General features: G+C 43.2%; 1 protein-coding gene across 2 annotated transcripts in view; it reads left to right on the plus strand.

Annotated features, from left to right (window-relative positions):
* The window catches only part of PHACTR3 (phosphatase and actin regulator 3), a 99,851-nt gene extending 87,382 nt beyond the window's left edge, over positions 1–12,469 (plus strand). For both annotated transcript variants that reach the window (XM_056507523.1, XM_056507524.1), the window contains exons 9-13: positions 3,619–3,674; positions 7,648–7,709; positions 8,555–8,695; positions 9,882–9,958; positions 11,483–12,469. In XM_056507523.1, the coding sequence (XP_056363498.1) occupies positions 3,619–3,674; positions 7,648–7,709; positions 8,555–8,695; positions 9,882–9,958; positions 11,483–11,498 (352 nt within the window). In that variant the 3' untranslated portion in view covers positions 11,499–12,469. The remainder of the gene's footprint in view (positions 1–3,618; positions 3,675–7,647; positions 7,710–8,554; positions 8,696–9,881; positions 9,959–11,482) is intronic.
* The last annotated feature ends 42 nt before the right edge of the window (positions 12,470–12,511 follow it).

The raw sequence follows: 12,511 nt of genomic DNA on the forward strand, positions 1-12,511 counted from the left end.
GACTGATTCAAAAGCCCTGTACCTGCCTCACACAAAACCCTCTCTCTGCACAGCCTGTGGAGCCCATCCACAGTCACTGAGGGCCAGGTTTCAGCCTTCACAAGGCTCCTTCACAGCAAGTGCCTGTTTCATCCTCCAGAATCACACACTGGGGAGATTCTCCCTGCTCTGCAGTCTGCTGATAATTGCTATTCAGCTAGAGTTTATTTCTTTCAAATATGAGATTTGAGTGTGTCCTCTGTGGCTCCTGAGTGCCTGTTCTGGCTGTTGGTGGTGCCATGAGGGAGCCAGGCTCACCCCGGGCCTGGGCTGGGCTTACCCCGGGCCGGGCTCACCCTGGGCTGGGCTCAGCTCACCCTGAGCCAGGCTCACCCTGGGCCAGGCTCACCCCGGGCCGGGCTCACCCCGAGCTGGGCTCACCCTGGGCCGGGCTCACCCTGGGCCGGGCTCACCCTGAGCTGGGCTCACCCTGGGCCGGGCTCACCCTGGGCCGGGCTCACCCCGAGCTGGGCTCACCCTGAGCCAGGCTCACCCTGAGCCGGGCTCACCCTGAGCCGGGCTCACCCCGAGCCGGGCTCACCCCGAGCCGGGCTCACCCTGGGCCGGGCTCACCCTGGGCTGGGCTCACTCCGGGCCGGGCTCACCCCGGGCCGGGCTCACCCTGAGCCGGGCTCAGCTCACCCTGTGCCGGGCTCACCCTGAGCCGGGCTCACCCTGGGCCGGGCTCACCCTGAGCTGGGCTCAGCTCACCCTGGGCCAGACTCACCTCACGGGTGTCCTGAGGGGTGGTGGCGATCCCCAGGCCCTGGCAGCGGCTCCCGCAGGGATGGTCAGTCCTGCCCGAGGAAACTCACTGAGCTCAGCACACAGGGGGTGCTTCTGCTGCTGCCACAGGCAGGATTTCACACCTGTCAGCTTCAGGGAAAATGTGAAATAAATACCCAGAATAGAGCACCTGTTGCTGCAGCACCCAGAGGACGGCTCACCCATGCGGAGGCACAAACTCACCTGAAATGGTTTCTTACACTAAAGCTCCTTCAGGAGGGATGTGGATTTTGGCAGTGTGACCTGTGCCCTGCCAGGAGCCCTCAGAAGATGTCTGTCCTTGTGTGGCTGTGGCTGAGGTGCCTGTGCCGTGCCCAGAGCGCTTGGGCAGGGCCCTGCCCTGCAGCACCCCGGGGTCTGGCTCTGAGGGGCAACAGACAGGCAGGGGATTCCCTTCACAAGGGCTGAGGTCCTGCAGGAAGGGCTCTGAGCCCCGAGTCACCCCGGGCAGCTCAGCCCAGCCGTGTGGCCCCGGCCCCCGTGATCCCATCGCTGTCAGGGCACCTGGAGCCCTTCACCTTCCCTGCTCCCCAGGCTCAGCCACCCCACAGCAGCTCCAAAAGTTGTTTCTGGGCACAGAGAGGCTTCTCCTGAACAGTAGAAATAATAAATAGACCCAAAATGTCCCTGGACCTTGATAGCAACAATGTCAGAGGTTTTTGCCACTCCTCGTTTGACCGTGACTCTCCTTGTTCTTGGTGTTTTCACTCTATTCACCTTCCTGAAATCCCGTTAGAAATTTATTTTTAACCAAAGTCTGTTTCTAGTCTTATGACTGTGACGCAAAGTTTGGAAGTGTGGTTTGTATCTCTGAAAAACCCAGGAAAAAACCCCTGCAATGCTCTCATGAACACATAATCCTGTGTCTGTCTGCACCTTTGCCTTCTGCTGGGGGTAATGCTGAGGGTGTGCACAGGAAAATGGGTATTTATCAAAGCCAAAGGGGAAACAAGGTTTAAATAATCAACCATGATACATATTATATATAAACACAGAGCATTCACACAGAATCGCAACATATTCCTATACATTTGTATTCTCATACTGCTCGAATTATTTTGTTAGCCTTTTAATCTCTCACTTTAAAAGGAGCCTCTGAAATGTAATGTACAGATTTGGGAGGATCTATCAATCTCACATGGCAAGGCTGTAATTAAGAATGGCTGAGAGAGAGGCATATGAGCAGCAGGTCAGGTGGACCTTTCATTTGCAGATGAGCTCTCTAAGTAATTCTTAACTGATTTATGTTATAAAATGTACTTTATCTGTTTCACACCAAAAAAACCTAGCCAGACTTGTGTAATTTCTGAGACGTGCAGGGAAATGAGGGAGGAGTCCAAAGGTAACAGGAATTAAAAATACATGTTTAAAGTCTTCAGTTTCAGCATTCCTGTTTCAGTTGGGATTATTGCAACTTCCACTGCTGGAGTATCTGGTTTATTACTCCAAAGAGAGCGCAGAGGTCAGGAGAAAACCCTTAGGTGATACAAAGTGTTAGGTAGGAAGAGTGAGAGTTCGGCTGTCGGTGTTTCTGCACAAGAGCTCATCTATCTAAGTTTTCTGTTGGTGTGAATTTGGTGCAGTAGTTATGGTGCTTCCTGTTGCCAAAGATGAGAGTTTTTCCAGAGAGTTTAATTAAAAAAGGGTAAGGAGCTGTTGGTCTGATAACATATGATCACAGAGTTGATCTGGAGGGTATATTGGATAAGGCTTACAAAACAAAGAAAAATTAGAATCAAGTAATTTTACTGGGTTTTTTGCAGTGTATTAACAATTACAACATTTTTCCATCTGCTGTATATTTGATAAAATGTAGATCCTGTTACAGCATGACTTTGTAATTATTCATTTATTCCCTATACCCAGCAGAGGAATAACTGCAGTTTGCAGTGTGGTCCCTGCTCTGAGTGTTTCTTTGTCTCTGTAACTTCATCTCCGGCTTGGCAACATCTGCTGAGAGCAGGGGCTGAGAATCCTCAGCATTGCCAGAACACAGGCCAGGAAGCATCGGAAACTCTTTCCGATCTGCTGGCTGGATTATGACATGAAATCCAGCAAATGCAGCCTGTGTGTGTGTGTGTGTGTGTGTGTGTGTGTGTGTGCCTGCCTCCAATTACCTGAGATCCTCTGCAATATCACGGTGCCTCGTGGGGGAGGCTCATTTAGTATGCGCAATAAAATCGCTGTGGCACCGATCATATGATTGGAAGGCTGAGTCCTGAGGCAGCACTACAGAAAAGGGGAGGTGGAACCAAGACACTCCGTTCAGACAGCGCGAGGCTGTGAGCAGCACACGAATTGCATTCAGCAGGCAGGAGCAGAGCTGGGGGCTCGGGAAGCCACAGGAAAGCTTCAGTTCTGGCCAGCCTGCCTTTAGTCAGGATGCACAGAAAAAAGGAAACGCGCTGCTGCGTGTGATTAAAAGGTGAAGGCAGTGATAGAGGCAGAAGATCACTGTGAAACTGCTCTGATAACCACCTTGAGAGTGAATTTTACCTCTGGAGAGTGCTGGTTCCAGCTGACTGTCTGGAGGGTGTGATGAAAAGGATGCACATTCCGAGGAAGCATTTTACTGACAGCAGAGCAAACTAGAGAACTTTTACCTGCGTTACTGGCATCTGGGAAAAATAATACAAAATAATTCTCTGCCAGGTTTATTTTTTTTTTTTTTTCCCTCCACGAGTCCTGGAGAGAGATTTTGTAGTCCTCTCCTGAAGCAGCAGAAGTCAGAATTCTACAGACTTTCCAAAGAACAGGCATGGTACAAAATGTGATTTTGGTGTTTTTCCGCAGGCGACTCAGCCAAAGACCCGCTGTTGAGGAGCTAGAAAGAAGGAATATACTGAAACGTGAGTACTTTTTTTTTCCTAAAGTATTTTATGTGTGTTTGTTGAAACCAGTGATTGCATTTCCAGAATGTGTTATTTTTAAATAGACAAATTAATTCACTGGGATAATTTTCTGTACCTAAAAGTTTTAATTTTTCTCAAAGACTTGCAAAAAAACCCCTTCAAGTTCAGGCTTTCAAATAATTTTCATTGTGATTCCACTGTTACTGGTGTCCAAGAGGGGAACACAATCTTGGTGTCACAGTGCCATGAGAATTGGAGTGACATTTTTCAAGACATGGATTTCCCAGGCAAACACTGAATAGCACTGGTAATCCAGTGGAAGGGGGAAGCATCATTGCAGAGATGTGCTTCTCCCCAGGCCCATTTGCTCATGTCACTGGAGATCTTCCCAAAGCCACGTCAAAGATCAGCCTGAGGTATCAGAATTATTAGAGGGACAGTCCCAGGCCTGCTACAGGCACTGCCACAGGAAAGTGTTCTCAGCATCCCTGAAATTCACAAGGCAAAACTTGCAACTCTTTTTCCAAATGTTTCCAAGGGATCAAAACAGTGATTAATGTAATCCCTTCCCTTAAAACTGCTGCATCAGTGGAAGGTGAGAGACAGCTTTGAAATTATCTCCACTATGGATCTCCAAAGAAGGAATCCATCTGCTATTTAGTCTCTTTAGCTTTGAAAGAAAAAACCCAGAATGATGTGAACTATAGGTTTATAAACATAAAACATAAAGCCACAGAAATCTGTCACACCAGCAGTGCTGCCTACACTGTTTGCTTTATATTTAATCATGTGATTGTAATTCACTAGGAGTAATGTCATCAACATTGCATTAGCTAAAATTTAATGTTTCAGAACTTTCTTAGTGATTCCTAGGGAAAAATCTTATGCTCTTGCCATTGAAGTTATTTGGGATTTCATTTCAGTTTTCACACAGAGGGATTCCACAGGCAATGTATAGTTAGCAGTATTTTCTGTACAGTTCCAACGCACAGATCACACACAGTAAAATGAGCTCTGTGTGCCATGTGCACAGCTCAAGGAGGAGAAGGAAACCCTCTTTGAAACATGAGTGGGTGAACTTGACCAAACTTCACTTGTCATGTACCAGAAAGGCAGGAAAATGCAGTAACCCAGGATCCTGAACTACGTGGGGACAGATTTTCAGGAGTCAGTAACCAAGATATCTGAAAATCTGTTTCTTTGGGTTTTTTTCCTGGCTAAGGAAAAGCTGATCTCCACTGAAAAATCTGTTCCTTTATGTTTACTTTTTTCAAGTGTGCTGGTTACATCCTTAATCTGGGTTAAACTGACCAGTTTTAATAATAAAAAAGTTTGAATACATTCATATAATGAGCTTAGAGAGAGATAAAGCAGAAAGAAGATAAAGCAGAATTAAAGATACTTCCTGGATACCAGCTAAACATACTGATCTAGATTTGTATCTCATTTGAAGAGCTCCCAGCATGGAGTAAATTTATTGACTTCTGTTGAGTTGCTCAGGCTTTATATAGGTTCAGCTGGGATCAGAACCACTTCCATTTTATTTACCTCTGCCATTATATAAAAAGCTATAACCTGTATAGCTGTAGCAGTATAAAAGCCCTTCAGTGAAATCTCCACAACCTCCTCTAGGTGTAGTAAGGGTTTGTGTAGTTTTAAATTGTGCATTTCCCAATATAATTGATGTTCATAATTGGTACTGCTGACAGAAGTTCTTTTATGGACTCACATTTTTACAACTCTGGTAAAAAAAGAGAAGCATATTGCAAAGTACAACTACTGTCACTTTAAAGCAAATCTCAGCAAGATTTCAAAACAGATTTCTTACCTCCTTTAGGGAGTTGTTTCTGAGATAAAAGTAGTACTTAAAAAGCAAACTTAAAGCCAGCACTTTCTTACAATTTTGTTGATCTTCCAAGTCCTTTAACCATAGAAACTTGGCTTCCCACCAAGCATGAAAAGCAAATGAACTAAAATCACAGCCCAGGTGTCAGATGTGTCCTTGCTGTACTCATCAGAGAGCTGAACTCACAGCCAAGAAGGCATCTCCTGAACCCCACTGCACAATCCCACTTCATTCTGAAGCCAAGGAGATGCTTTAGAGTCACGCAGAGCTGAGAGCTCCCTGAGGAACTGGCAGAGCTCAGAGTGAGTTCCAGCTCTGCACAGGCCCCCTCAGAACTGGGAGCATCTCTGCTGAGGTTTACAAAACCAGCCCTCAGCAATGAATGGATTTGTGTGGGCAGAATGATGGTGATGGGAAAAGCCTCTCTGGGCTGTCTGAGTAATAATGCCTGAGTTCTAGAATCCCTTGCCAGCATTTCATGTCAAATCTCTTTTTTTTGTGCAGAGGAACTATTTCTTTTATTTCTTGGAGCTGGAAATAAGCACTGAACCCAAGTGAATAGAAATAAGTTACTACACATTTAGTATATTTGGAAAAGTATTTTTTGATCAGAAATGTATATTTGTGGCTTTTCTTTGCGAGCTAGAATCATAGAACCACAGAAAGATTTGGGTTGGAAGAGACCTTAAAAATCATCTTGTTCCAGCCTCTGCCATGGGCAGGGACACTTTGTAATGGACCAGGTTGCTCCAAGCCCCATCCAACCTGCCTTGAAGGCTTCCAGGGATGGAGCAGCCACAGCTTCTCTGGGCAGTTCTCTCACAGCATATCTCATCACATCTTTAAAAGGCACTACACCACAGAAAATTACCTATTTTTCATTAAAAAAAAAAAAAAAATACAAAATAGGAACATCTGCTCTAAAATGGGTGAACTAAAGCTGAACGAGTAACTTCTTCAGCTATCTCTATATCTAAGAATACCCTCTACTTTTGAAAGCCTGTTCTCCTTTTACACATTGCAGACTGAAATAACTGCTCATCCCTGACACAGCACTAATTTTAGCTGACCTGTTCTCTTTACATTTTTTGCCTTGCCACTGAACTGTAATGCAGCACATTATAGCATTTTCAATTCAATTGATTTACATTTCTATCCTAGCCAGGTGGAGCTAGGCACTACTATGTTATTTTAAATAGACTTGATTGCATCTCAGTGCCATCTAATGAGTGCAAAAATCAGGGAGAAAAATGCTTCATTGTTAAAAATATCTTGGAAATCCATCTGCAGCGCTAGCGGGTTTTGGAGGCATAGTAGAAATCACGTGTGTGCTTTAACACTGGAAATATCTAATGCAAGTTGTATAATAAACCTCACAGTAGTACCCAGAGAATCCCTGAATGGTTAAACCCTTTTCTCTGGCTCTGCAGCTTTGTTCAGGTCACGGGCTCACGCCTTAATTTAGTAACAGATAGTACTGGGAATAGAAACGCCATTAACTGGTTTCCTAAGGCAGGGGATCTATTTCACAGTGTTACAGCACTCTGGGCTATTTTTAGAGCCAGTGTGTAGGAGTTCTCACGGCTCGAATGTTAATAGGCACAACACACAAAGACAAGGGGGTGAGCTCAGAGCAGAACTCTGCACAGGGAGGAGAGAGGGGTCTCATGTCAGGGAAAGCCAAGGTGCTGGTCAGTGCCAAGAGTGATGCAGCCTGAGAGAACAGGACTGAGCACAGAACACGGGCTCTGCCTGGAGCTCCTGCAATGAGGCTCCTCAGCATCTGACAGCACGAATGGCTCCAGCAATATGGAGAGCAAAAAAGGATGATTGATCTGCTATGGAGTGTTTTGATTTTCCTTCTGAAGTTTATTCGAGTGGAGCGTTGGTGTGGCTGCTGTTGTTTCATTAAATCCCTGTGGAGTTCAGAGCTGACATTGGCACCAGCACGGTGTCCTCACAGAGAGGTGACTCCGTGCTCCAGCACACACCAGAGATGCACTGAACTACCAAAACACACAACTACCAGCTGCTCGTTTGGCTGTGCCCGTTATTGCCTGGAACTTGGGAAAACACCAAACTTCCTCATGAGGAAAGTCATCTTTTTTTTTATATTCTCCGCAGAACGAAATGATCAAACGGAACAGGAAGAGAGAAGGGAAATCAAGCAGAGACTGACAAGAAAGGTAAAATCTTGCAATTCCTGCTGTTAGCTTTTAGAAATGTAGCAAAATTACTGTAATATCAACCAGCCATGGAGGTCGTTACTACACAGAACCTCCCTTAATATGCATTCTCCTCAGCAGTGTCTGGTAATATGAATTATAGACATACCTACCTTACCTCAGCTAGATGAGATTTAATAGAATATTTACATATAAGCTTACTCAGAAAATGGATATTTGTTTGCACATTGCATATTTTCAGCTCCATTAGTGGAAAAAGGACTTTTTCATTCTTTGTAGCAGAGCTGTCTCCCTGCTGAACTCCAGGTCTGCTCCCGTAGTACATTTATTTTTGCATTTAAAATATTCTCAGAATAAGAACAAGATCTTTTTGTTCTGTTCTTAGAAATCCCTAATGGAATTACAGACCAAATATGCTGATAATTTGATAAAGCTAGACTGAAATCCTTACAGTGAGTCTAGTGCTGAGAATCTCACAGACAATCTGCCTCCGCCTGTAGTAGAACATCCTACAGCAACCAGAATCATCCAGAGATGATAAAAAAATCCATCATGATTCCTTTACATTTTGAAAATATATTTTATCAATCTCTGGGTTAAAATATTTTCTTCTTTTGTCCATTATAAAGGCACTGTGCTGTAGCCCACAGCTCCATTTAAACCATGATTACTCTCCTAGCAGTCCTCCAAATGATGAAGTGTTTCCCTGGAGTTTCCAAGGGTTGGATGGTTTTCCATATGTGTAAAGGCACACTGAGCTAAGATGAAGAAAAGCAAGTATTGCATTTTTTACTGATTCATTTGTTATTAACCCTGGTTTTATTTCACAAAACTTCTGCATACAGCTTAACCAGAGACCTACAGTTGATGAACTGAGAGACAGAAAGATCCTGATTCGATTCAGTGATTATGTGGAAGTGGCAAAAGCACAGGACTATGACAGGAGAGCAGATAAACCCTGGACACGACTGTCAGCAGCAGACAAGGTACTGACACAACCACAAAGTTCTGCTTTCTCCTTGCTTTGTAATGATACATCACATTCTCAACAGATTTTAACCACTGCAGCATTTCCTCTCTGTAAACTTTACCATGATTTTTATGTTGAAATCATAGCAATATCTTAAAAAAGCCAATTTAGTACTTGAAAGGCTTCTACCCACCCAAAAAGGTGGATACAATCTTTGGGCTCCAACTCAATTTCCAGCCAATAGAGTTTTAACCTTTATTCTCAGACTGGAAGTTTTGTCCCAGATATGCAAAAATTTTCTCTCCTGTTTCCTGTGAATGCTCAAGGAGTCACTGGACCCACATGCTCCTGAGCATGAGCTCTCATTTTGGTCCCATCCCATACCTGCCATGTAGGTGATTTACAGCCCAATTTAGGTGTCACATTTAGGTGCTTGAGTAGTAAGAATAGTTCACCCTGTTTCCAGCCAGAACAGTTAGGAAGCTTCAGGGCTGCAGGAAGCAGAAGGAGCAGGATGCTGAGAAATTACTGACAAAATGGCTTTGTGCTGAGATGTGGATATCAAACCCTTTGGTTTCCATCCAGTGAGGGACAAATGGCTTTAGAGGACTCTTAGAAAATGAACAGAGCACTTATACTCCAGTAGCTGTTCTCCCAAGCTCACCAAAATGGTGAATGAGCTATTCCATAGTAATCAATGGAATAAGGATTTTATATTTTCCTTGTATACTTTTATTAAAATAGACTTTTCCTGGTTTACTGTTTCAATGTTCATGTTTCAATTAACAAGGCAGGTTTAAGAAAGTCACACTTTTGCACATATCAGTGGCACATATCAGGAAGTCAGGGTCAGAGCTACACCTCTGCATTTGTGACTGAGAGATGGATCAATTTCTTGGCAGCTTTTCTTAATATTTAATAAATTCTAACTGGAATCCTATTAAATGTGAGACAACCAGCCATGAGGTGTTATTCTGTCAGAATTGCTTCTAGACAGCAGTGACCCTGTCAGCAATCAATAACAAATGAGAAGTATTGTGTCACTAATCCATACAACCCAAACATTCAGGATTTCTACCAGCAGAGTGCTCTGCTATACCCAATACCTGGTTCTTCTACCCCAGAAAACTGTTCTGCTTTGCAGGGACTTTGCTCACAAACAGAAAATTACTTGCTCATGTTTTTCTCTTTTCAATTCCTAGGCAGCAATTCGGAAAGAGCTGAATGAATACAAAAGTAATGAAATGGAGGTTCATGCATCGAGCAAACATTTGACAAGGTCAGTTTTCCAGCTGTTCATTTTTGCTGCCTGCTAAAAACTCTGCTTGAGTCCCAAACCTGTAGATTTTACTCTTAATGCTGGATGTGGGAGAATATGCAAAGAAGGTTAATATTAAAAGAAAATTGGAGCTTTTCTCTTCCTGAAGAGAAGCCAATTTCCATATTTTTGGGGGGCTTTTATTAGCACATACCCAGAAACCTGCAGACATTCTCCAGAGCATCCCTCAGCTGGCATTTCTTGCACCAAATATTCAAAGATATGACAAAAAATATGTAACACAGAAAACAATATAATTTTCTAAAGTAGAACAACTTAATACACTGTATAAAGATCTCTGAATTAAATGTACCTGAGTCTGCAGTCTTATCACAAACACTAAAAATTCCCTGCTCAGAAAAACAAAAGTGCACCGACCATAACAGGTCATTATGGTGCCCAGGGGTAATTCCTTTGTTCTAATTGGATTTCTTCTAAAGGATTCAGCTTGGGGATTTCAGTATTCCTGGTCAGTGCAGCTGCTATTGGAAGGAGCAAGCCCCAGGTAACTTAATGACACTTAACTCCCTGTCAGGAGGAGGTCAGGGGAGAGAACAGGTCTGGGTTGTTGTTACTCTCCACGTGACTGAGCCACTGGGAACCTGGGCAGGGCAGTGCCTGCTCCATGTGCCAGCACTGGTGACAGGAACTGTGTTTAAACACACATAAAAATATTCATTTCCCTTTTTTAAGTGGAGAAACAATATGAGAGGCTGATTCCCCAGCCACTGATACTTGCAAAAAAATACATGCAAAAAAGCATCATTAAGGGCAAAGCAACTTCACTGCATTGATGGAATGAAACGTGGGAAGGGAGCAGGGATGGCTGCAGTTTCAGTCTGGAAGTGAACTATACATTTCCTAATTAGAGCAACCTGGGGAGTTTGAGTAGATGATAATGAGAGATTTTTAAATTTGTTGAGGATATTAGGAGTAAACAGGCTTCCAATTTACAATTAGTGCTAGGGCATTACAAATGATTGGGGCTTTAATTAGGGATCTCAGCCAAAAGAACAAGCCTACAGAGCAAGATGACAGACTCACAAGACTATCAAACATTTCACCAACACTATCTCCTCATACTTTACAAAGCATTTCAACATTGTTCAGCTCTAAAAAAAGAACAACATCACTGCACAATAAAGAATATTGCTGCCAATGACAAACTGTGGTTCTATTTACTAAAGAAAAAACCCACATCAACTACATACCTGTATTTGCAGTTGCATTCCCAAAGAAATGTAAAGGAGTTACATTGGGCCCTGAGGACTGTACCTGCACTACAGTCCTGGCACAGGGGTGGGAATGTTCTGGGGAAAATTAAGAATTGCTAATATTCTTCAGCACTGTCACTGTGCCTTTAAACAGAATGATATATATTTTTGTGGGGTTTTAAATTTTTAAAAAATCTAACATAAAATAATTGAATAAAAAAATTGAATTATGTTGCAAAGTGGTTTGAAAAATGTCTCTCTTTTCTCCTAGATTCCACAGGCCATAGAAATTTTCTTCTGAGAAGAATCTGTCTTTACTTTTTGATATTGCTGCTGAACATTCACCAGGGAAGACTGGAGTCTTTCCCTGAGGTTCAGTGCAGGCTCCCTGGACGCTGATGTGACAGAAGGACTCTGCAGTGAAGCTCTGCAGCACTGGGGACAGGACGCCAGCCCCGAGCTCTGGAGGCAGAAGAGTCTGGCCTGTGGAGTGGGACAAGCTGCTGAAAAGGACTGAAGTGAAGCTACTTGGAAGAGCCTCCTCCTCTCCTTTCCCACCTGTGTGGAACTGGTTTGCAGCCTGCCTTGGAAAAGGAGATGTTGTGCATGTACAGGCTTTACCATTCCAAGGCCTCTGACATAAAAGGACATGACACTCTGTCATCCAGTATTATGTTGACAAGACATTTTGAACTTACCACAATTAGTTTGTAAAACACCTAAGTTCATGTTCTGAAAACTAATTTAATGTATTATAATTTCATTCTTTTTTATATACTGTCTAACAGAATCACAGCTGCAAGCATTTTTGATTCCTGTTACTTTTGTTCTTTAATTAAATGACTACTTATTGCAGGAAATGAACATGTTTCCTAAAGCTCTTTTTTCCCCCAGGGATAGTTGGGAAGAGATTATAATTATTATGCACCAAGCCATTTGACTTCTTCATCAACACAGAGTCTGCAAAAGGATGATCTCAGCTAAGGTTTTCCATCTTGTGGCATAGCATAAGCACCAGTTGAGGCTCTGACCCTCTAAAAATGACAATTTGGTTCACTGTTATTCAAAATTACTAAATTGGACAGCCAGAGGCAGAAATGTAACAATGTACTTTGATGTTTAGCAAAGAAATGGTTTTAATGCTTTCTTGACAGCAAGAAGAAAAGAGTTACTAAATGCTAATGACAAGGCAAATAGAACTGGTTGAAAAAAATGTAAAGCCAGACATTTTAATAAAGCCTGGCATGAAGAAGCACCTGAAGATTTACTCAATACTACTAAAAAAATACTTGTGAGAAAA

This window comes from Oenanthe melanoleuca, chromosome 20 (assembly GCF_029582105.1).
Source record: "Oenanthe melanoleuca isolate GR-GAL-2019-014 chromosome 20, OMel1.0, whole genome shotgun sequence".
Taxonomy (NCBI): Eukaryota; Metazoa; Chordata; class Aves; order Passeriformes; family Muscicapidae; genus Oenanthe; species Oenanthe melanoleuca.